We start from the raw sequence: 26,583 nt of genomic DNA, 5'->3' as shown, positions 1-26,583 counted from the left end.
AATTTTTTTTTAAAAAAGTCTATTTATTCAGACCCTCTCAAAGTATAAAAAGCCAGTAAATCTGTCTACTTAGGATAAATAAAGTGGAGAGATAAGTAATAATCCTGTTACTGTTACCTGTAAGCAGATAGGCATTCTGGAAAATTCTGACAATCAAAGTCCCTTTTCTCAATATCAGGGCATTTTGTCTGAACTATCCAGAGGATGATCTCTCCTTCACTCTCCAATGTAGACACAGCTCATTTTGGACACTCTAAGTGCAGTAACCACTTTCGGACCACTGTATTTAGTGTACTATAGCAGCATGCAAAAAAAAAAAAAAACCAACCCACCTTGGTGGCCTAAAATATATTTTTGCACCTTCCAAGGGGTCTCATTTTTCCAAAAACACAAAAACAAAAACAAAAACAAACGCTGTATACATTGAGAGAATTTAAATACTAAAACAGATGTTGTGCTATTGAAATGGTAGTATAGACACCACTTAAGTTGTTGGGCTTTTCTTTTAGTTTCTTGATTTTGTTTTCTGTTTTATTTATATAGCAAACATAATATAAAGCAACTTTTTTTCTTTAAACTAGATAGAGCACAAAATATACAGACACCACTTCTAGGAAGAAACTTCAGGGTTCTGTGGTTAAATCTTAAACCCCTGAAAATAGGAGTTTATTATGGAAATGTTCACACAGTTGTAAAAAAAAAATTAACGTGTAAACTTATTCCAGTTTCCTCCATAAGACAGCTAGCTAAACAATTTCCAAAAAGATGCACCTATTTCAAAATATATACTTTATGAATTCCAATATTAGACATCAATATTGGTTTTATAAGGGCCCTTATGTTTAGATTTGGTAAAATGGTAAAAGTATTGTCAAACAGACAATTCATCTAATGGTCCAAAGTATCTTATAAAGATAGCTTCTGACTATCAGGTCACCATCAAATAGTAACATCAAGAATATAAAGTCTACGTTTTAAAAGATTCATACATGCAATATTTGTAATAGTATTTTACATGTTTTTTAGTTCTATGCACCAATGTTATTGTGCCTCCACATTGTAACAAGTATGAAAATACACCATATGTGTGTATGTATACACAGTAGTAGTACAACCAAAGTAATACTAATTCAGGAAAAAAAAAGTTTAAATCATTTCAGGAACAACAGAACTTCACAGTAGAAGTGGTGATTCTTTCTAGTATTTTCTTCATACTTCAGGAAAAAATATGAATTATCTATTGTTGTAAACATATTCATAGCTATGAGTCTATTAGTATAGTACTAAAAACTTTTATTCATATGGTAAATAACTAACCAACATGAATAAAGTATGTCATAACACAGTAACATTTTCAGACAAAACAGGCATTTATTAAAAGAAATGTTTGTTATAAATATTTTATGTCTTGCATTTTAACTACATTTTCATAAATAACAATGTATTTAAAAGTGCTGAATATGATAGGATAGTCAGCAACGCCAGTGTAAACAGAATATTTTGTTTTTTATTCTGGATTTTTTTTATCCCATTTTGTCAAACACTACAACAGTTAAAATATTTGCATAGGGAGTAGAGAATAGCCCTTTAAATAGCTCCTGAATTCTATATTAATTACAAAATCAAATTCACTTAAAAACAGTTTTAAAATGTTTTAGGTTCATGGACACAAAAACTTACGTCAGGCTTCAAGTAAAATAAGTTGTAAAATAAAACTTCAAAACTGCTCTTCTGAAATATGCTTAATAAATTAAAAATAAATGAGAGGTAGTAAAAGAAAATGAAAAAGAAAACCTAAAATTTTAATATCATCCCTAGTATAAGGCCAGTGTTCTCAAGTGGCTATAACTATTTTTCAACTTTCATTCCAAGTCACATAGTTATTTTCACCAAGTTTGCAATTAAAAAAATAGCCTCCAGGGGATATTAACATTTACAACATAACACTTTGATATAACTATGAAGGTGATGATGTTTTGTACGTTACAGGATATTGTTTTCTTGAATGTCAAAAGTGCATACCCACATCAGGCAAGATCTTTCTTTTTCCTTTCCTGCTTTTCTTTCTTTCTCTTTTTCTCTTTCCTTCCTTCCTTCCTTCCTTCCTTCCTTCCTTCCTTCCTTCCTTCCTTCCTTCCTTCCTTCCTTCCTTCCTTCCTTCCTTCCTTCCTTCCTTCCTTCCTTCCTTTCCTTCCTTCCTTTCTTTTTCTTCCTTCCTTCCTTCCTTTCTCTATACCTTCAGAAGAATCTGAGCAGCAAAAAGCTTTGAGTGCTGCACTGTCTTTTGAATTTCTGATTGAAAATTTAATATTTGGTATTTAACACTACTTATTTTTGGAAACTTCTTGTTCTTGAGGAACTATTTCAAAATTCACTATGTCTGAAGCAGCTATATGTTTTCTTCAAAACCCTTGATTAAAAACAGCTTTTCATGGGATTTGTCTTCAAGAAAAATATGCCACAGGACAGATGCTATTCATCAAAATGTTTTAAAATGCTACATGTAGGCAATCTTTTATTAAATCTTTCATATTCCAAAACTAAAGTATCAACCTATTTTTTTCCCTTGCTAAAGTATATAACATTACACAACAGTGTTAGAACTGGATAGCCAGTCTTTAATAAATCAATTACAGTATCCGACATCTGAAATGTACACAGGTTCTGTTTCCTTATAACAATTAAAAACAAAATCAGCGCATAGATTTTGTCATTGAAACATGATCCCTTCAAATGATTTGTGCTTTTTGTTTTTTGACATTGCAAACTCTTCTGTAACGAAAATGCCACAGTTTCGGCAGTGAACAACCAGAGGAAGTCCCCATGATGTTTTGTTTTTGTTTTTTAAATAAACAGTGATAAATAGCTCTTTTTTTTACAGAAATATTGGCTTCAAAATCAGTGTATTGAATGCAGTATAGCATATTGAATCCCATTGTTACACTTTAAAAATTGGCTTTTTATGTAGTAGTTTATACTAAAAAAGTGCAAACCCCCAGCTGATTTGCCGCAATTATTTCTATGTAAGACCATATTGCACAAAATGTCCTTAAATACAGAGATAAGTTATGTTATTGGATTAAATATTACAACAACTAAGTGGCAAATGAAGCAGCTTTACCTTGCACATGCAATGTGAGGATACACAAGGAGACTGTTCATAGGACTACAAATACATCTTGCTTGCAATTAAAGTGAGTGGTGTGTAAAATACATGTCATTTGGCAACTCCATTGTCGGTTTTTCCCCAAAAAAACTTAACCATGAATGACCTTGGTAAAAATGGAGACAAAGACCAGAATATGTTGTATTTTTTTTTTCACAGTAGCCTGAGTAGTGCTAAACTGTAGTTCTCCAGGAACTCAGCTTCTGATGTTATGTAACTACTTGAATTTCCCACCCCAGCCCTCCAAAATGATTCCCTCCCATCCCTGCCCCCCCTCTGAAAAAAATGATAACTAAGATTCAGAAGTAGAGCCAGCAGTACTTTCAACAAGAGACTTATAAATCTGAGAGTTCAAAAACCTTGGAAAAGAGTCTCTGTGCATTAAAGTATATATCTGAAGTTGGGCGTCTTCATACATGTGAGGATTAGGGTCCAAGAGATTTCTATTGATCACCTCTCTCACTCGAGAATCAAGACTGACCTGCAAGGAATAGAAACTGACATGTCAAATGATGTTTTTGTTTGGAGGGGGGAAATGAAATAAAATTAGTACAGATATGCTATTTAGATAAACATTTAAGATTAAATCAATGCCTCAAATCTTTGATAATCAACTTCTAAAAGTATTGCTCCATCACCATCACCTGCCCCTTATTAGTTCTCTACCTGTTGACATCCCTCCCTTTCTTCAAATTCCAATTTAAGTGGAACTTCATTTTCTCTGCAGCCTTAACTGACAACCTCTCTGGCAGGTTAAGTGGGCTTCTGCACTTTGCCTGGCCCTCTCCTTTACAAATATCTCACTATCCTGTGTACAACAGTTCATATACATAGCCTCTCTGTCCTTTTGAGAACAGGATAGTGACAGCTAGCATTTATATAGTGCTTTAAGTTTTACAAAGTGCTTTACATGCATTTGCTCATTTGATCCTCATAATAACCCTATAAGGTAAGTTGACTGAGAGGATAAGTGACTTGCCTGGGTCACACAATCTGTAAAGATCTGAGGCAGGATTTGAATTCAGATGTTCCTAACAAGTCCAGAACCCTAACTGCTAAGTTACCTACCTGCCTCTGTGTCGTATCTTTGTATCCTGGATATCTATTACAAAGTCTTACAAATAGTATGCACTTAGTAAATCTTTGTTAATACCATTAATGTTGAAATGTTTACTCTTTTCCTTGAAAAACTAAGTTTAACAAGTTAAATAAAAATTAGAAAAATTAACTCATCAGATATTTCAGTGTATCAGTCAGTCAACACACATTTATTTTAATTTTCTTTTTTGGATACAGTTGGAGTTAAGTGATTTGCTCAGGTCACAGAGGCAGTAAATATCTGAGACTGGATTTGAACTCAGTTCCTCCTTACTCCAGAGCTGGTACTCTATTCACTATGCCACCTAGCTGCTATTCAACACACATTAAATGCCAGATACTATGCTATGTATTAGAGATAAAATTACAAAAATGAAACTCTCTCTGCCTTCAAAGATCTCATATTCATTTGGGGGAAATATGTATGTAAATAAATGTATGTGAAGTATATAGTCTATATATAAAAGGTAAATTTTTGGTGAGGGAGGGCACTAGCAGGCAGAGATACCAGGAAAGTCTTCATGTAGAAAATGTTGCCTGAGCAGAGTTTTGAAGAAGACAAAAGATCACAGGAAGTAGAGGTGAGATGGAAAGTGCACTTAAGTTATGAGGGACAACCAGTGCAAAGACTTGGGAATGGGGGAGATGGACTGTCATGCGAAGAACAGCAAAAAGTCAGTTCAACTGACTGCAGAATTCAGAAAAGAGAGGAGTGTATAGTAAAGTTGGAAAGGTAGGTGAGGACCATGTTGTTGAGAGGCTTTAAAAGAGGATTTATATTTGATCCTAGACGCAATAGGGAACCAATGGACTTTATTAAGTAGGGGAATTCCATGGTTAGAGCTACATTTTAAGAAGATCATATTGGCAGATGTGTCAAAAATGGGAAGAAGGAGAAAGAGTTGAAGCAGGAAGTTCAAATAAGAGGCTATTGGAATTGCCCGTGTGGGAGGTGATAAAGATCTGAACTTGTGTAGTTGCTACATAAAATTGAAAAGATTTGTCAAAAGGTTGGCTATATGGGCTGAGGTAGAATGAAGAGCCAATGATACCATTGGGTGACTAGAAGGATAGTGGTGCCCTCAACAGAAACAGGGGTCTATTTTGGGAGAAAGATAAAAAAAATGTAAGTTGTATATAATTTGGACTTCTCTCATGACCAGAAGAAGAGGCTGCTTATGGAGTAAGAGCAAGGGATAGCAAGTGGACGGCTCAAAAACTGCACATATGTCATAGCAGATTTGGAGCAAGGACCTGAGCAAATCAGTTGGCCCCCTATGAAGGTTTGATGGGGGTATAAGGAAAAGAGTCACACAGGCTAAGAAGGCATGGATAGGTTGTGATCTATACCATTGTTATCCCAGATTCATTTCCATGTTGAAACATGTACATTCCCTCAGGAAGTTTAAAGCATTCATACGTTGACAGTAAAAAGATTTCCTGATTCTAAAACAAATCCATCTCCATCTACTTGCATTCTGTTTAGGCTTTCTGGGCTGATAGTGCTGGGCCTGGAGTCAGGAAGATTCATATTCCCAAGTTCAAATGAGGTGACTTAACCCTTTTTGCCTCAGTTTCCTCATCTGTAAAATGAGCTAGAGAAGGAAATGGCAAACCATTCCACTATCTTTGACAAGAAAACCCTAAATGGGGTCAGAAAAAGTTGGACACAACAAAACAGAACAACATTAGGCTTTCTGCTGGGGGAATCTCTAAATGGTGAAACAGAGAACCTGAAAAAGAGACATTCTTTTATATAAGATGCTTATACCTTTGCTGAGGTCCTTGACTCAAACCTTTACAAATCAATCGATTAACATTTATCCAGTGAACACTATGTGCCAAGCACTATTCTAAGCACTGTGGATACAAAAAGAAAAACAAAAGACAAGAAACAGTCCCTGCCCTCAAAGACTTTACAGTCTAATAGAGGAAACAACAAGCAAAGAACTATATTCAAATAAGCTATATATAGGATAAATAGGAAATAAACAACAGAGGGAAGGCACTAGAATTAAGAAAGGTTGAGAAAAGCTTCCTTTAAAAAGATGGGATTTTACCTGGAGCTTTATGGAAGCCAGGAAAGTTAGTAGGAGGAGTTGAGGAGGGAAAACATTCCAGCTCTGGGGGACAGCCAGAGAAAATGCCTGGAGCAGACAGATGGAGTGTCTTGTTAGAGGAATAAGCAGGAGGCCAGTGTTACTGGATCAAAGAGTACATGGTGAGTGTAAGACTGGAAAGATAGGCGGGATAGGTTATGAAGAGCTTTGAATACTAAACAGAAATTTTGTATGTGATCTTGAAGGCAATAAGGAACCACTGGAGTTTATTGAACCACTGGAGTTTACTGAGTGGGGAGGAGACCTGGTCAGACCTGTGCTTTAGGGAAATCACTTTGACAGCTGAATGGAGGATGAATTGAAATTGGGAAAGACTTGAGGCAGTCAGACCCCACCAGCAGGCTAAGTGTGGATATGGGTGGTACATGTACTCTCCAAACTCAGTCCTAGATGGGGCATGAAGTCAAATACAAATTTATATATACCCAACTCCCAACAGGACAATAGAATTTTATTTTATTTTAGTTTTTTTTAGTAGCAACAGAAAGGTCTTAGGAATATATAAGAAGGCCCTTCAGATCCGGTACCATTCAAAAATTTTCTTTATGTAGTGGGAGCAAGGGATAATTAGGTGGCAGCTCAAAAACTGCACACATGTCACAGTAGAAGACTTGGAAGAAGGACCTGAGCTCTACCTGGGCAGGGATGTGAAATACCTTCATCCTGTTATTTATGATTAGAATCAACCCCAAATAATAATAACTTAGTCAATCAATAAATATTTGTTAAATGCTTACTATGTTCTAGGCACTGTCTAAGCATCGGGGTACAAAGAAAGGGAAAGGACATTCATTTTCCTCAAGAAACTCACAAAGTAACTCTTTTATCTTTACAAGATGCTTTTGTATAATATATGAATTAAATATGTAAAATGTTTTGATCACCATTTTTCAGAGGAAGACCCAAAGGCTCACAAAGGTTAAAGCATTTGTGCAGGGTCAAGACATTAGTAAGTATCACAGCAAGGACCTGAACAATGGTCTTCCAGGTTATGAAGGGCTTTAAAGTTAACCAAAGGATTTTATATTCAATCTTGGAAGTAATAGGGAGCCACTAGAATTTGTTTGGTAGGGAGAATGGCATGACTCATACTCATACTTTAGGAAGATCGCTTTGAGTGAAGAATGTACTGGAGTGAGGGGAGACTTGTGGCAAGGAGACCAACAGTGGTCTATTTCAATAGTCCAGGTATGAGGTGATGAGGACCTGCACCAAGCTGGTAGCAGTGTCAGAGGAGAAAAGACGTTATGTAAGAGAGATGTTGAAAAGGTAGAATAAATGGGAATGGCAAAAAACTGGGAGGGTGTGCGTGGGAGAGTGGGGAGTTGAGGGTGACACCTACTTTGTGAGTTGGGTGACTGGAAAGATGATGTTGCCCTCCCTTTATGGTGACAGGGAAGTTCAGAAGTCAGGAGGATACAGGGGAAAAGATGAATTCCATTTTGGATTTGAGTTTAAGATGTCTATAAGACATCCACTTCATGATGTGTCCAATAGGCAGTTGCAGATGTGAGACTAGAGGTCAGCAGAGAAGTTTTGGCTAGATAAGTAGATTTGAAAATCTTCAGTATAGAGATACTTGAATCCATTGGAAATGATGAAATTGTCAAGTGAGAGAGAGTCCAAGTTAGGGACATCCACTCTTCTCTTAGGAGAGCTGATGTTCAAGTGGACTATTTGTGCCTGACCTGTGGTAGAGCCTTCTGAGCTCATATTTGTCTGATCAACCATAGTCGGATACACTGTGTACCTTGACTCCAACATAGTGATGTCATTTTGGTCCTCCTCAAGAACAAAGGACAACAACCAATCAACCAAGAGATCCCAGCTTGGGGACACTCACAGTTAGTGGACATGAAGTTGATGAAGATCCAACAAAGGAAACTGAGGAGTGGTCAGACAAGTAGGAGGAGAACCAGAAGAGAGCAGTGTCATGGAAACTTAGAGAAAAGAATGTGTAAAGGAGAAGAGGATGACTGATAATGTCAAAAGCCATAGAGAAGTAAAGAAGGGTGAGGATCAAGAAAAAGGCATTGGATTTGGTGGTTAAAAAATCACTGGTGATTTTTGGTGAAAGCAGAATCAGTTGAATGATGAAGTTGGAAGCCAGACTACAGAGAGTTTAGAAGAGAGTAGGGGGAGAGAAAGTGGAGGCATCAATTGTGGATGGCTTTTTCAAGGACTTTTGCCACAAATGGGAGTAGAGATGGAGAAATATAGGATGGCAGGATTCCTACTGAGAATGAATGGAACAAGTGAGGGTTAAGGATGAGGGAGATATGGACATGTTTTTAGGCAGCAGGGAACCAGTTAACGGACAAGGAAAGATAAAAAATTAATGAGAAAGTATAAATGATAGGAGGGGCAATTTGCTAGAGAAGATGGGATGGAATGGAATCATGTTGCATGGGACCCAGACTAATCCATGAAGGTGTTAGCCTTGGCAAGAAAAAAGAAGGTCTTCATGTGAAACAGTACTGAAGGAAGAGATTGTGGCAGAAAGCATCTGAGTGGTATAAGATGAGAAGAAAAGAAAGTGCTTTTAAAGAATATCCTCATTTTTTTCAATGAAAGCAAAATTCAGTGAGGCAAAATTTTCAGCTGAGAGGGTAAGGGGAGGGATTACCATAAGAAGTCTGAAGAGGGATGAAAAGCCACTATGGTCAGTGGTATAGTGAATTGGTTAGGAAGGTATAAAACGATTAGCTTGATGAATGAGGGCCCAGCTGAGATTACATAACATAAATTTCTAGTGGACCCAATTAGATGATTTTGTGTTTTTCTCCAGCTTCATTCAGCAACATATGAAGATCACTGAAGGCAGCTGATGGTGGAAGTAATCTAAGGTTCAAGCTTTGCTTAGTTTGATCAGCAATAGGATAAGGGGGCAAAGGACTTGAGAGAAAAGTATATTGTACAGCTAAACTGGTTTATCAAGAGATTGAGGAAAGGTGTGGTGAGAAAGGTAAGAAAGAACTAAGGGGTGGAGGAAATGGAGGTCATGGTGAGGATGACGAACAGGGTTAGGGGTCATAAGACAGAAGAAAAGTTGGGATGATAAAATATTATGATCCCATAAATGAATTTCAGAATTCATGAACTTGGAAGTAAAACACTTAGTGATGGTGAGATCAAGTATATGTTTGTCTCTCTGTGTAGTTACTATGTGGGGTAGAAAAGTAGTTTGTTGGAAAATGAGTAAATTGAGGAAGTGGGAAGTTCAGTTATTTGAAAGGATATAAATGTGAATGTTGAATTTCCCTAGTATGAGAGCAGGTGTTGTGGAAGAAACACTATGAGCCAGGTGCTGAACTAATTTAGGAAGGAAGGGAGAACATTCTGGAGTTCAGTAGCTAACAACTACCAGGAAGTAGATTTTAAGAATTTTGGCATAGGGAGAGATCAATTCCAGTGATGATAGGATAGATATTTGTAATCAATTAGCCTGTCTGGTACTAGCCAGCCAAAAAGTTTCTATGGAATAAGAAATTATTTGGAATTTTTATTGTTATTCCATTGCAAAACAAGGACTAGCATTAGTAATTTGAAAAGTTGTTTGATTTATTCACTGTGTTCAGGTCTTATCCTGTATATTCAGATTTCTATATGTGGGTTTAAATTTATGCCATGCCCAGAGAATTCACTCTCTTTGGTCAAAGTATCTTGGGGAATCCCTGTTGGCTCTTTCATCCTTTTTCCCTCAATTGCCTCCTAAAGGGCTTAACAAGCTTCTAGAGTAGGTCTCAGCTCTGGTTCAGGTCATAGTCATATGGTCCCAGTTCCCCATGTTTAAAGATCATACAATACTGATTTATACAGTCTGGCTGAAATTTTCTAGGGCAGGGGTTCTTAATCTGGGGTTTGTGAATTTGTTTCAAAAAATATTTTGATAATTGTATTTCAATATAATTAGTTTTCTTTGTAATTCTATGTATTTTTTTCAGTTAAAAATTTATTCTGAGAAAGGGTCCAAAGAGTTTACCAGACTGCCAAAGAGGTCCATGATGCAAATAAATAAATTAATGTGCAAATAAATAAAGGACCTTTGGTCTAGGGCTTACTGATTTAGAATAAAATTCTGAGATTCAGTCATTAAGAGGAAATTAGAGTATGTAGCCAACAGCTCTCTGCCATCCTACATTCTTGTCTTTCTTAAAAATTCCCCAAATAAAGAAAAATCTGGAAATGAGTCTCTTAAAATACGCTTCAGTTTCAGTTACAAGGCTACATCATTCCCTTTTGTTAAATAAATTATCCCATACAGTCAATATCTCTTGATTAATTTTTTTCCCTTTTCTTTAAGATATCCTTTGGGTTTCTGCTCAATAGATATTTAAATTTTTTATCTTTATCTGATTCAGCTTATTTTCATTTGTAGGGTTATGGCAAGATGAAGATTTTCTAAATACATTTCAATGTTTAGGTGAACAAGGATAAAGACACAGAAATAGCTCAAGACAGCTAGAGTTCTTGATTTCAAACTTAAGAGTTATCCTAATATCACAGAAGACGAAGTCTCATTAATTATGAAGAAAAATTCTTACGAATCAAAAAATGTAAAAAAGTTTAAAACTGCTAGCTTATAGAAATGTAACAGTTTTAAACCATTATCTGAGGTCACATAAGCTTTTTTAAGGCAGAGGAAAAGGATAACTAGATTCCAAAAAACCAAAGTAACTTATGTCCACATTGTTCTTTGCTCAAGAACCATAAGGAAATTAATGATTAACAATGTTTTTGCACAATGATAAGTTAGAAAAAAATTACAAATTTAATAACTAGTGGTTAAAATATACTTTTTAATAAATGTATACCTTAATAGTTTACTGCTTGTTTGAGAAATATTTCTATATTCATCAGGGGTATTTGGCAAAGGCAAGATACAAATATAAAGCCTGAGAAGTCTACCATAGTAACAGGAGATTGATTCAGATTATGGCATCCTTGTCTTCAGCAGGAACTCTGTTATTAGATTGAATCACAGGCTCACTGGAGAAAACTAGATTTAGAGTCAGAGGAACTGGAGGTCGAGTCTCCTGACTCTGCCAATTACTAAAGCTACGTAACTCTGAGGGTTTCTTAATGTCTCTGAACTTCAATTTACTTCTCTGTAAAACCTGGAAATATGATGTTTTGCTGGGTCCAGCTGCTCTGAAGCTTTTAATGTTGTGAAATTGATGACAAAAATATCAAAATGGGAAAACTGATCATTCAATTAGTCCTATCTACCAATGACTTACCAGTCCATAAGCTATCCAAGTTGCCCAATAGAAGACAGATATGATCAAATGAGCTCACAGATTGATTAGCATTTATTAAACATCTACTTTTTTTGTTACACACTGGATTAGGAATTGGGGATACAAATATATAAAAAAAGAAGAGTTCCTTCCCTCAATGATCCTATATTTAACTTTGGGGATATGATATGGCTACAGATAAGTAACTTAAAATATATACAAAGTGATGGGTAGCGGTATCACTACCAAGTGGAGTAATCTGTGCCTTGAAGTGAGCTAGGGATTCCAAGAAGTGGAGGGGGCATGTATTTCAGGGGTAGAGGCAGGAGGCAGCCTGAACAAAGTCACAGAGAGGGAACGTGGGATGTAATGTAGAGGGAACAAGTGAAATATGGAATGTCTGAGATCAAGAAGTTATATAATAAACCTGAAAAGATAGGTTGGAGTCAGATTGTATAAGACTTAAATGGCCAATCAAGAGTTTGTATTTTTTCTTAGAAACAATAGGGGCCCACTGAAGCTTCTTGATGAAGACAGCAATATGGTCAGACCAGCACTTTAGGAATATCAATTTGGCAGCTATATAGAGGATGAATTTTAGAGGGCGAAGACTAGAGGCAAGGAAGCTAATAAATAATTTAATAATTGGTGGAGATGATGAAATCATATAATTTTTACATTTTGAAATTGCCTTGAAATTATTCTTAATCTTTACATTTTTAATATTTTAATTGTTTCACGGCAATTAGGTATACAAGTTACAATCAGAGGTAATCATTGCCCTGTAGGGATAAGAAGTTAATAGAAATAGAGAAGGTTACTAGTGGAAGGAATCTTAAGAGATCTAGATTGTCTCATTTTATAAATGAAAAAAAAAAAAACCTGAAGTCTGGAAAGCTGAAGTGACTTACCCAAGATTTCAGACAGATAGTGAGAAATCACTAAAAATCAACTAAAACCACCATGGAATAGACCTGTGTGCATAACCAGGTACATCAAATTCTTTCTTCTCTAGGTAAGGCTTCTGTTTAGAGAATACGTTAAAAATTAGTTCTTTCAAGATCTTGGTTACTGTTTATAGCTGTTAATAGCTTAATTCTTCCTTCCTTCCTTCCTTCCTTCCTTCCTTCCTTCCTTCCTTCCTTCCTTCCTTCCTTCCTTCCTTCCCTCCCTCCTTCCTTTTTTTTTTTTTAAAAAAAACATTTTGCAGGTCTTTCATTGCTACATTTCACTTTATTGGACCTGAATATCCAGTGCTTAATAGATATAAGTTGATGCTAGGATCTGTTCTATCTGCTAACGAATATCATTTAGTTGTAAATTCTTTTTTTATTATTTTATTCTGCTCTTCCCCTTAGGCAATCTTAGAAAGCGTTAATTTACTCTTGGAAGTAATTCTATTTTATTATTTAACATATTAGCAATTTTTTACTTAAATTTTTTTATCTTCTTTTCTCCTTAATATATTTTATAACAAGAAAAATTAATATAATTTCTCCTGGGTGCCAATTCAGTCAATTTTATAACAAGAATGAAAGGAAACCCTGTGTCATGTCAGCTTAAATACTGTACCTATGAGAAAAGAGCCACATAGGCATATACAATTTAAATTGTGGATATTTTCTACATAATTATTAAAATGAAATATAAAAAATTTAAACTGAAAGTCAAGAAAAAAACAAAATGCAATTTTGGTTGTCATGACCAAGATCATAACATACTGAAGCTTCCTGGTTATCATTCTTCAATGAACTACTCAGCTGTGTCTTATTTTTTAAAATTCTGAGTGCTTGAAGTCTTAGTTATTGAATCAGAGATGGATGGAATGTTGAAGATTCTTCAGTCTAACACCCTTATTTTTTAGGTAAGGAGTTTGAGGCCTTGAAAGGTTCAGAAACCTATTCATGGTCATGTAGTTGGCAAAGCCAAAACTAGCACCCAGGGCTCTGGATCCTTAGTCCAGTGCTTTTTCCTTCTGTATTACTATCTCTTATATAATATTCCTTTTCAATAATGTCAAAAATTGTAAATTTAAAACACAAAATCATAATCCTTACCTTAAAGTGCCATTCCTCATTGTGTTGTGGGAATGACCTTGGGTTCTCAAAAGCTCTGTCAACAAAGCACCAGCTCTGTCAAGCTTTACCAAGCAGCAAAGGCTTTGGATGCTAGCCCAGCAATTGACTCTTGTTGAGAGGATTAGTCTGCTAAGTTTGGGGCGGCTCATCACTATAAGTCTAAATATTATATGATGAATTTTTTGGCCACAGCCACTCATAAACCTATTTACCAAGGCATAGAGGGGTTTTGAACTTCATCTTTAGAGAGGGGTACCAACACTACTGTTGACATCACAGTTGTTTTTTTTCCCAATATTCAAGTTATTCAACATTAACAGAAATGTATTTTTTTGACTCTTTAAAAAATTGTTTATTCTGAACTTAAATTCCAAACACATTAAGTATTTCCATACAAAGTTGAACAGAAAAAGCAGATTGCATAGAAACCTGCAGATGTCTGTTACGAACATGTTGCTTTCCTTTTCATGTATAGATTCAAGCTGTAGTTTTCAAAGTTGTCTGACTTATCTGCGTTTTTCTCTGGTTGGTCTTCTGTTCTCTTCTCTGACCCTAATCTAGACTCGGGAGAAAGTGCTGTAGTGTCTGTGCCTGAGAGGACACTCTAGCTTCTGCAGCTGGAGGAGCCCTGTGGCCTAGTGCATATGACTCACTCTGTGGGCCTCCAATACCAAGTGGAATAAGATCGCTTAGCCAAGCTATGCTACTTCAGAAAGACATCAATTTTAAGGACTAAAGAGCTATCCTGAATCACCATACCCCAACCTTGCCCTAATTCTGAGATGAGGGGACTTCACTGGCCTCTCGGTATACCATAATGACTAGCTATAAAATATATCTATGAGCCAGAGACTCAATCAACAAGTATTTATGGTGGGTAGAAGGGAGAGGAAGCTATCTGAGGAGGACCTGTGACTCAGGTGAGGAGTGTTTGCAAGTGGGGTTACAATTAACATTTTAGGAGCAGTACCAATAAAGGAGTTTCAGCAATGTCCCACACCTGGGATGTGTGGAGGTTCCTCAGAAATGTTTTTTAAAGTATTTATGGATTATGTGTTAATGAGTGACTGATTGCTAAATAAAAATTAGGTCAAAACTTATTGCCATCAATAGTCAATGAGATTCAGTGTAAGGAATGAGGATTTTGTGCTAAACTAGAGAGATACCGATATCTACATGTTCTGAACAGAACTATCCAAACATAATTATAAAGCAAACTAAGGTTTTTGAATGCCTTTTAACCTCTTTTTTTCTGCACTCCTTTATTTCCTTTCAGTTAATTTCCCACAATTCATCCTAGGCATTCCCACTGATGCCCACTAGCTGAATCCAGATTTGCCAGTTAGCTCCCACCTGAATTTGGCCATCCTAGGTTTATCGTCCCTTCATCATTGAAACTTGCCTGTCTGATATAAAGAGGAAAGAGACCATTTTATCTCATCTCTTTTATCGCCTTCCTCCATTGTCTAGGGCAATGATCTGCATGCAGTTAATACTTAATAAATGTCTATTTAATACAATAAAAGATGAAGGAATAAGTGAATGACTGATTTTTAGAGCCAAAGCTACCTAACCCACAACCAAGTGAAGCTCTCCAACCTATCTGGATGTGCTCTTCAACCTGCACCTAATGAGAATCAGTCCCAGGTTAGATCTCGTTGGTGACAAGAAGCATTACTGTGTGTTTCCCCAGATTTTTACCTCTTTGGGCGACAGTATAGAAATATAATCTTCATATATAAGCCTGGCTTTTTCCTCAACAACTTTCTTGTTCTGCTCCTTTTTTAGGTCTTCACATGCAAGCCAGAAAAGTAGGTTCTCTTCACTGTATTCTGTTCGAAGAAATTCCCTGAAGAGATTTCTCCCAGCTGGCGTTTTCATCATCTTGTCAAAATTTTGAGACCAGGACATAATTTCATCTGGGGTGGGGTTCTGGCTATAGAAAAAGAACAAGGCCATTACAACAGGAAAAGGAAAAAAGGTTTTGTGAAGTTAGTGCTGCCTAAAATCCCTGAAATGACTTCAGAACTAGCACATTCAGTCACTAGAGTCCTAGGATGGCTTGATGCCTCAGTAGAGTAGGCAGCCTATGTAGTATGATTTAATGCTACCATTAATTATTAATAGTATCATCACAGACATGCATATATGGGTGTTCCATGTGTGCCCAGGTACATATTAATTTTTTAAAGTAGCTTTGCATTTTAATTTCTTGATAATGTTCTTTTAGTTTTAAAGTATGGATTCTTGTTTTGATGTGTATTATTCTTAACTTTAGTTAAATTTTAGTTTCTTTAGTAGGAATGAATATTCAGGAAATAGTCACCTTAAAGTAAATAAAATAGATGTGTACCCTAATGAAATGTACAATGCATACCTATGAGCATCACATGAAGGACTCCAATAAAACACCATCCTTCACCCATCCCCCCCACATGCGCTATAACTGATGGTAGAAATGCCAATGTAAGAAATTCAAGTCTTCAAGTTCAACATTAACTTAGAAGATTGTTCCCTATGAAAATGTCATTACTCCATGGAGATTCAATATATTGATCCAGTGTCAGTCATTTATATCTTAGTATAAAGTAACTTATCAGGTCTTTTCCAACAGGACAATTAGTAGGTAGGTTTTAATGGTGAGGAGGCTAGTTGAAAGAAACCTTAATGTCTAAGCCCTGCTGTAAGGCAATACAAGGCTATTCAGGTCAGCCTGGGATGAGCTCTGTGAACCTTGGCCAAATCATTTTATTTCTCAGACCAGTTTCCACACCTATAAAATTCCTTCTAGCTCTGAAATTTATTCTACAAGTCTTTGGGTAAAGCTGTGCCAAGGGAATGCCCCTTATATTAGCAAACACATAACAAGTATTCAAATGAACACAGATTACTTATTTCATGGTGGGTTACCTCTTTATTTTATAGCTATCTTTACAGTATTTAGTGTTTCAACAAGTATCAAGAATTAAGAAATGTGGAATGCAAAAGGGGCTCAAGCATAAAACTGAGTAAAAATACTTAACAGATCACACCTGACTTCTTACCCACTTATTCCTGCCGTGATCTCACAAATAAATATCAGGAATAGATCAGCTAGGTTCTGACTAGGATTCTATGTAGGAATTTTGTACTAGGGCACTTCAGAACGTGATGGGTCACAGAAAAATTCAGAAGAGAGGAAAATGTTCATCTTGTGTTTTTCCCCCAAGTGTTACTGGCTGGCTATGCTGTCAGTACCACATCAACCAATAAAGTTTTGGAGGACTGTTATACTGTTATTGACTGGCCTGAAGCTAACCTACACAGCTGATCAGTAATGGTAAATTTGGAGCACGCTACTCCTTTTCTTCCCCTTTAATGATTCAATTCCAAAAGAAAATCTCAGATGGGAATATCAGCATACAAAGTTTGTGCTGCTACTTAGTAAATGCTGATACAGAAGTGTACACTACTCCCTCACCACTGATTTATTTATGAGGTGGTTGTGATTCTGCTTCTGACTTAGTCAAACACTCACAGGGGAACAACCTGTGTGTAAGGAAGCTCAGTATTTAACAAACAACGAGGTACAACCTATACAGAGTCTTCAGAAAATCCTTGTTCAATTTGAAAACTTTTAAAAGCTAGTAACTCAGATTGTAGGGATGGTAGAAATCATCAGTCAACTACATTAAGGGCCAACTGAGTTTTCTTCTCATAGCTCATACGGATTTCAATTCTCTTTGCCCCAAGATAGAGTTTATCTTCTTATCAATGGTATTGATCACAGGCTCTGAAATAAAAATACACAGTATAATTGTGTGATGATGCTGTTCTTAACTTTAATTGATTTGTTTTCAAATATTCTTCATAGATTATTTCTAAAGGAGCTACAATCCAAGTTATTATAATTTGAATATGCATATGGGCTTTATGAAAATCTTGAATACATTGGCAGGCTGAGACAACAAAAGGGGTGAATGTAGGAATTCATCAACTTTATCAGAACAGACTTGTCTGAGCAGCCAGGATCTGTAAAAATCACTGGTTCTGGTATCATTCCTTTACATGTTATCTTCTCTCTACTGTCTTTTCCTCTGAAGATTCTACAGGGTGAAACCTAACTGAATTTACTCTCAATTTAAATAATTTATGTAATATCTTGCTGTTTTAAATTATATTGATTGTAGAACGATTCATAAGAAAAACAACTTCTATTATATTCTTTCTATTAGGTGTTTTAAATAACATTACTATTCTCTCATGCCCAAACTTTCTGTTTTACTCACTTTAAAAATTTAAGTGAGCAAGAAAATTATTATCAAATACTATTATTAAAACCTCTCCATAAAAAGTAGTGAAGATTATACCATTTATCATCATACAGAGAATTTACTTATATTATAGTTTTCCTTTCCTTTTGTGAATCTCCAATTAGAGCTTTTGATTCATTTTAGACCTAACATTTTTGCTAAAGTATGATCTAGAGAGGACAGACAAATGATAGCTGAAATATTGTGAAAACAGTCCCGGATTTCAAGTGAGAAGCCCTAGGTCTGAGTACCAGCTCTACTATACACTATCTGTGTGACTTTGGGAAGACTCCGGTAGGTCTCAGGTTCCTCATCTGTAAAACAGGATTAATGTCAGCACTGTTGATCTCACTGTGTTATAATGAAGATTAAGTGGCATAATATATCTAAGCTACTTGGCAAACCATAAAATACGTATGTGCGTATTACACATCCATGAATATATGTGTGTGTTGTGTACGTGTGTGTGTTTATGTATTTTCAGTTATGTCTGACTTTATGACCCCCTTTTGGGGTGCTCTAGGCAAAGATACTGGAGTGGTTTGCCATTCCCTTCTCCAGCTCATTTTAGAGATGAGGAAACTGAGGCATACAGAGTTTAAGTGACTTGCCCAGGGTGACACAGCTAATAAGTGTCTGAGGCCAGATTTGAACTCAGGAAGAGGAGTCTTCCTGATTCCAGGCCTGGTATTCTATCCACTGTGCCACCTTGCTGCCATCTATATTTGTATATAGACATTGATATTTAACATAGCTCTATATGTGTTTGTGGGTGATGTGCGTGCGTGTGTGTGTGTTGGGGTGGGGGGGGTGGTTTGGTGCTTACATATAAATACCAACTACAACTAGCCCTAAGTCAGTTTTGCTCTTTCTGAGGTTATCTTTATGGTTCTTATTTGTAATGGAAATTAAAACATGGAAAAACTGATTTTCCTCATGTTTTAGTCTCCATTACAAATAAGAACCATAAAGATAACCTCAGAAATGAGAAGTATCAAATTAAGGTAATTTTATGGATGATGCAGGTAACAATCTTGCTTTTGCATGAATCAGAGAGATAGAGCTTTACAGGCTATGGAATTGGGCAACTTTCTGGCACCATTTTTAATAACACAATGGTGTCTTGACAAATATCTGATGAAAAAAAGCACACTGCAGGGGCAAAACCTGGTTGAATATATTTGGCTGTAACCCAAGAAATGAAGGTGCTTGGTGGATATATTAGATTCTGAAAAACGCAAAAAGTGAAAAACCTAGCAGTCACTGAATACAGATGCCATATAAACACAAGATATAATTATCAATACAGCACCCAAACTTACCATTCTTCTACTGCCTGGATACTCTCCATTTTTGTTGTATGTGTTGGCCTTCCCGCATTGTCACCTCTATCTTCATTCCTAACAGTGAGGCTGTAATGTAGCACAACACTTTATTTTGTCTAGAGAAAGTCAATTATTTTAAATAAATGAATGAGTTTATCAATACAATATTCCATAGAAAAAACATATAGCTAAATGGCTAACTATGGGGATATGCTAAAATGCTCAAAGCAGAACAAGACCTAACATTTAAAAATTATATATGTGCATATATATAATATATATAAATTAGATATCATGCCTTTTTACAATCATTAATAATATTTGATAAAAACACAAACCAAAATTTTAAAAATCTTGTTTGAATATACTTATATCCTCTGACATCCTCCTTCCAGAATCTGATTTTCTTAAAATTCCTGGAACAATTACGTATTTCCATATTTTATATCTATCTTTAATGCACCAATACTTGATTACTTGATACTTTGTTTTTGCCTAAATGGAAATTCATTTTTCATTTTAAGTAGTATAATTATTCCATTTCAGGTTCTTTCTGTATGCATAAAGTTTTTCATTTTTTTAATCTATGTGAATCTAATATAGTATTATTTACCTATCATCCCTCCTCCCCAAACCATCTCCTTATCTGCTCTCCTTATCCCATGTTTAAAACCTCAGATTCATCCTTGCCTGTACTCTCTCTTCCATAACATGTTGATCATCAAGTTTTGGCGATTCTTCCACTGCAATATATCTTTGAAATACCCCTTCTTTTTTCATGTCCATTGTTAGCATTCAATTCTCCACTATACATCTGCTGCACTGCTTGGTTTTTTCAACTCCACTGAACAATATGTTCATCCAAGGTTAAGCTCACTTCTAATTTCATCACGAGGCTGCTAACTCAAGCCTTGACTGATATCACCTCCCTCAACCCCCTCTCTCTTGACTGGAGGGCTAGAAAGTGGAGTCCTTAACTCCTCCCAATGACTTCCTTTTTAGAGGGAAGAAACTGGAGTTTGGGGGCTTGCTCCACTCTGCATCTGCTGCCCTGCCTGTTTTTTTTTCAACTCCATAGAATAAGATGCCCTTGAACCGGGCAACTTCTAGTGTCCCCTCACTGTCCCTCCCTCAACCCTCCACTCTTCTGCCTCTTTTTGTGTGTTGTCTCCCCCACCCCCATTACATTGTGTCCAGGGATTGTCTTTTAAGAAAAATAATTGTATTCCTAGAAACTGAGCCAAATTTATAAAAATAAAAGCTATTCCCCAGTTGATAAATGGTTGAAGGATACGAACAGGCAGGGATTTTTCAGAAGAAATCAAAGCTATCAATAGTCACATTAAAAATGTTCTAAATCACTATGTTTTAGAGAAATAAAAATTAAAATAACTGAGATACCACCTAACACCTATCAGATTGGCTAACATGACAGAAAAGAAAAATCACAAATGCTAGAGGGGATGTGGAAAAATTAGGATACTAATGCACTGCTGGTGGACTTGTGGACTAGTCCAACCATTCTGGAGAGCAATTTGGAACTATGGCCAAAGAGCAATAAAACTGTGCATACCCTTCTACCTAGCAATGCCACTGCTAAGTTTGTATGCCAAAGATATCAAATAAAAGGGGAAAGGACCCATTTGTACAAAAATATTTATAGCAGTTCTTTTTGTAGTAGCAAAGAACTGGAAATGGAGGGGATGCCCATCAATTGGGGAATGGCTGAACAAGTTGTGGTATATAATTGTGATGTAATACTATTATGCTATAGGAAATGATGAGCATGCAGACTTCAGAAAAACCTGGGAAGACTTATGTGAACTGATGCAAAGTAAAGTGAGCAGAACTAAGAGAACATTGTATACAGTAACAGCAATATTTTAAGGATGATCAACAATGAAAGATTTAGCTATTCTGATCAAGACAGTGATCCAAGACAATGCCAGAGGACTCATGGTGAAAAATGCTATCCACCTCCAGAGAGAGAACTGGTGATCTCTTAATGCAGATTGAAGCATGCTTCATTACCCTTGTCTGCAATTTCTATTCTCCTCCTATGTCATCACCAAAGACACTCCCCCTGCCCCAAACCCCTGGCTCAAGTCCTACTTCTAGCATTAGCAGGATAATAATATTTTCCTCGGAATTTTAATGGAAATGATAACATTGGCAGCAACAGAAACAACAACAATAATAGCTCGCATTTATATAGCACCACTTTGAGGTTTGCAAAGCATTTACAATTATTATCTCTCATTTGATTCTTATACAACCCTGGGAGGTAGGTGCTACTATCAACCCTCCTTTTACAGATGAAGAAAGTTAGGCAAACAGAGCTTAAGTGACTTGCATAGGGCTACACAGTGAGTAAATGTTTGAGGTAGTATTTGAACCAAGATCTTGACCCCAGGGCCAGCTCTCTATCCACTACTCCATGCTGCTTCTCTCCCTCTCTTCCTCTTTTGCTGTCTCCCTTTCTCTCTCTCAGTCTCTCTTTCCCTCTCATTTCTCTCTTTATTACATCTTTCCCTTCTGTCTACAAACATGCTCAGATCTTCCCCTAAACAAACAAAAAGCCTTCCTTTAGTGTTGTTATCCTCTGAAACTTACTGTCTTACAGTATCTCTTCATTTCTAAATGTTGAGAAAAATAATCTACTTTTGTTTCCTTTACTATGGTATTCATTCAGTCCCCAATCCCTTGAAGTCTAACTTCCATCTCCACCACTCAACTGCAACTACTGTTAGGGTCCCTAGTAAACTCTTAGCAAATATGATAGGTTTTGCTCAGGCTTCATCTTGTTAGAGCTTTGGATTCTGTGGACTTTAATTTTCTGGATACCATCTCCTCCCTTGGTTCTTGTGGCCCTGTTCTTTTCTCATTTTCCTACCTATTTAGGCATTCCCTCTTGGTCTTCTCTTGTTAATTTTGTATTTTTCTATCCCCTAAGGGTAGGTGGCCCTTTCCTCTTTCTACAGGCTCTCTATGGGTGATATCACATATTTCCATGATTTAACATGACTCCCAGGTCTTCTTTGATAAGATCTGGCCTCAGATCTCCAGTTGCCTTCTGGACAATTTCAAGTGGCTATCCTGATAGTACCTCATATACATGTTTCAAACTAAACTCATCATTTTGTTCCCTGCCTGGCCCTTCCCCAAATTTCCATCTCTTCTAATCAACAGGTCAGAATATTAGCATGTTAGACTCTTTTTTTCTTCCTCACTCTCACATATTAATTGCCAAGTATTATTAATACTGCTCCTATGGTACCTCTTGAATCTACCTCTTCCATGCTCTCCTCTTCCACCTCTTCCACTCATACTGCTACCATTGTAGTTTAAACCATTGCCTAGTCTATTGTAATAGCCCCCTAACTGCTGAAAATGGCTAATGGGGATTGAAAGCCAAAATAAGTAGGGTGAGACTTTCTTAAGTAAATTCAATTCACCATGTCCAAATGAAATAACTTCCCTAGTTACTGAGAGAACTGTTGGAATTAGTTGCTCAGCCACTGTCAATCATCTTGAAATTTCCAGAGAGGTGTCCTTAAACTATTTTCCTCTATCTCTCTTCTCTTTCACAGGTAAACTCTAAAAAAAATTTGTTTACTCTCATTTGCTCTACTTCTTTTCCTCTCACTTATCAGCTTTTTCTAATTTAGCTTCTGACTTCATTACTCAACTCTCCAAAGTTATCAATGATTTCTTACTTGCCAAATCTTGGTCATTCTACCTATATGATCAATCTTTCTCAATCTTCTTTGCTGGATCATCATCCATATTACACTCCCTAGATATGGGTGTAGTCTAAAGCCTTGTCTTGTGCCGTCTCTTCTCCTTGTACACTCTTTTTTTAGTGACCCCATAAACTCACATGAATTTAATTATTATCTATATGAAGGTAACCTACAGATCTGTATATCCAGGACTACACTATCTGTTGCCTGTGAGACATTATGAACATAGGAAAAAGGCTTCTTAAATTCAACATAATTCATCATCTTTTCCCCCAGCCTCATTCCTCTTCGGAATTTCCCTATTTCTTTCTCTTTTTTAAAAAAATTATTTATTATTTTTAGTTTACAACATTCAGTTCCACAAGTTTTTGGGTTTCAAATTTTCTCTCCCTCCCTCTCCTCCCCGCCAAGACGGCATGTAATCCAATGTAGGTTCTACATATTCCTTCACATTGAACTTATTTATATAATAGTCCAGTTGTAAAGAAGAATTATAACTATGGAATGAATCATGAAAAAGGAGAAATGAAACCAAAAAAGAAGGTTAAAAAAAAGAGAGCAAATAGTTTGACTCAATCTGCATTCAGACTCCATAATTCTTTCATGTGCATAGCTTTTTCCATCATGAGTCTTTTGGAACTGTCTTTGAACTTTGTATTGATGAGAGGAGTCAAGCCTATCAAAGTTAGTCCTTACAGATATTGTGTGTCTGTAGCTGTGTATAATGATCTCCTGGTTCTGCTCCCCTCACTCAGCATCAGTTCATATATGTCTTTTCAGGTTATAATGAAGTCCGTCTCTTCCTCATTTCTTATAGCACAATAGTGTTCCCTTACATTCATATGCTACAATTTGTTTAGCCATTCCCCAATTGATGGGCATCCCTTTGATTTCCAATTCTTTGCCACCACAAAAAGAACTGCTATAAGTATTTTTGCACATACGGGTCCATTTCCCACTTGTATGATCTCTTTGGGATTTAGCCCTAGAAGTGGTATTACTGGTTCAAAAGATGTGCACATCTTTATAGCCCTTTGGGCACAGTCCCAAATTGCTCTCCAGAATGGCTGGATCAGTTCACAACTCCATCAACAATGCACTAGTATTGCAATTTTCACACATCTTCTCCAGCATTTATCATTTTCCTGTTTTGCCATTTTAGCTGATCTGATAAGTGTGATGTGATACCTCAGAGTTGTTTTGATTTCCTTTTCTCTAATCAATAGTGATTTAGAGCATTTTTTTGATATGAATATAGATAGCTTTAATTTCTTCATCTGAAAACTAGCTGTTCATATCCTTTGAACATTTATCAGTTGGAGAATGGCTTGCATTTTTATATATTTTACTCAGTTTTCTATATATTTTAGAAATGAGGCCTTTATCAGAGACATTGGTTGTAAAAATTCTTTCCCAGTTTTCTGCTTCCTTTCTTATTTTGGTTGCATTGGCTTTGTTTAAGCAAAACATTTTCAATTTAATGTAATCAAAATTGTCCATTTTGCGTTTCATAATATTCTCTATCTCTTGTTTGGTCATAAATTCTTCCATTCTTCATAAATCTGATACACTATTCCTTGCTCTCCCAGTTTGCTTATATCAGCCTTTATATCTAAATCGTGTACCCATATTGACTTTATTTTGGTATACAGTGTAAGATGTTGGTCTATGGCTAGTTTCTGCCATACTATTTTTCAGTTTTCCTAGCAGTTTTTGTCAAACAGTAAGTTCTTATCCCAGAAGCTGGAGTCTTTGGGTTTTCAAAGAGATTACTATTATCATTGACTACTGTGTCTTGTGTACCTAACCTATTCCACTGATCCACTGGCAGCATAATTCTAGTGTGGTATTTTCTTATATATAATCACAACAATTTTCTTTGAAGGTGAAATAGCTAAAGATATTAAAATGCTCAGAAAAAGAACACTTTTTCCACCAATTCTAAAATGGAAGAGTGTGTGTGTGTGTGTGTGTGTGTGTGTGTTTGTGTGTGTGTGTGTGTGTATTTCATTCCAGTCTATTAGGGTTGTTGTCTGTACATATAATGATTAACCTATGACTGGGAACAAAATTAAAAAGAGAATCTAACAGAAAATAAAGAGACCTGTGCCATAGTTTACAAATGATATTATGTGCCTAGGAAGATTGATTTTTTTTTCTTTTCAAGAAAGCTTTTCACGGGAAATCATACTAAGTTACATTACAGTTCCCACTCATATTTATACCAATTCAACACTTGTCAATTGATCTGTGAATAACTGAGAACATAAACTATACTTAAATTGTTCCATAGCACTGTGATATGGTGGAAAGTGAACTGGGAGTTTTAATACCATCTCTGATACCCATTGGATATGTGACTTGTCTGTGTCTGGGTATCCTCATCTGTAAAATCTGGATAATTCTACTGATGCTACCTGCCTCAGAGATTTGTAGAAAATGTGCTTTGGGAATCTTGAAGTGCTCTATGAGTATAATATATTTATTTTTCTATAATAGAAGGCCATGGATAGAAGACGGAGATTAGACTTCAAATCAGTAAGTCCTGGGTGCAAATCCCACCTCTGACACTGAGCTATGTGACAATGGGCACATCACTGAACTTATTGGAGCTTCAATATCCTCACTTGTAAAATGGGTACAATACCTAGAGAAGTGACCCGACCAGGTGGTTGTGAAGTTCTCATGGCATACTGAATGTAAAACACTGTAAGTTTTAGAGCACCACAGAAATGATAGTTGTTGTTATGTGTTGTTTATAAGTAACAGGCAATGGATGAACAGGACCGCAGCATGACAAAACTGTGCTAGTAAGGAACCAGTCTATAAATCACCACAGCACCAACTAAGGAAATTCCAAAGGCACGAAATACCAACAAATTGAAAAAGAATAACAGTACTATGTTGAATCACAATGCTTTCTCTCACATGCACCTAACACCTTACCTCACATATATTTTTAAGGGGCAAGAGGATACCATTTTGTCCAGGCTAATTTGTATAGAAATATGAGGTGACTTTACTTCAGCATTTGAAGCTGCAAGAAGAATTATTGCTTCCTTCATTTTGTGGCTGGAGAGTTCTCAGGAAGGGCAGCTAAATAACTGATGCCAGAGGCCAGGTTCAAAGAATATATTTCTAAAGGTTTTGATGCCAAATCATTCTGGGAATTATTCCTCCATAGCTCATCACATCATACCTTACTGTCTCAACTGGATACAGGACTTTGTATGACAAGCCTCGGGGCCTCAATTACAGTCCCAGGAGTCCACCTTCACTCAGCTCCAAAGTCCTTGGCAAAGACCCATTCTTAGGGCAAAAATGAATGAAAAATAGCATCCAAGTTACGTTTCTACGAAAGCCATCTGTTAAGACAGTAGGACAGACTCCTGATGCAGAATATGAAATAACATACGAAGAGATGAGAAATCTCTTGTTGGACAGCTTTCCCATCAATCTCCTTTCAGCTTGATTGATTTCTTGATTTTAATGAGGTGTGATGATGAGAACTCAGGCAATGC

The 26,583-nt window shown here is 36.3% G+C and overlaps 1 protein-coding gene across 1 annotated transcript in view; it reads right to left on the bottom strand.

Annotated features, from left to right (window-relative positions):
* Positions 1-3,458: 3,458 nt before the first annotated feature.
* Positions 3,459-26,583, bottom strand: part of RGS17 (regulator of G protein signaling 17) — a 63,569-nt gene continuing 40,444 nt past the window's right edge. Inside the window, exons 2-4 of the mRNA XM_036767941.1 lie at positions 19,317-19,406; positions 15,404-15,638; positions 3,459-3,647 (exon numbers count right to left, since the gene is read on the bottom strand). Of these exons, the coding sequence (XP_036623836.1) occupies positions 3,459-3,647; positions 15,404-15,638; positions 19,317-19,406 (514 nt within the window). The remainder of the gene's footprint in view (positions 3,648-15,403; positions 15,639-19,316; positions 19,407-26,583) is intronic.

Source organism: Trichosurus vulpecula, chromosome 7, assembly GCF_011100635.1.
Source record: "Trichosurus vulpecula isolate mTriVul1 chromosome 7, mTriVul1.pri, whole genome shotgun sequence".
Classification (NCBI taxonomy): Eukaryota; Metazoa; Chordata; class Mammalia; order Diprotodontia; family Phalangeridae; genus Trichosurus; species Trichosurus vulpecula.
Note: the sequence above shows the minus strand (reverse complement) of the source record. Positions and strands in the feature narration are given on the sequence as shown.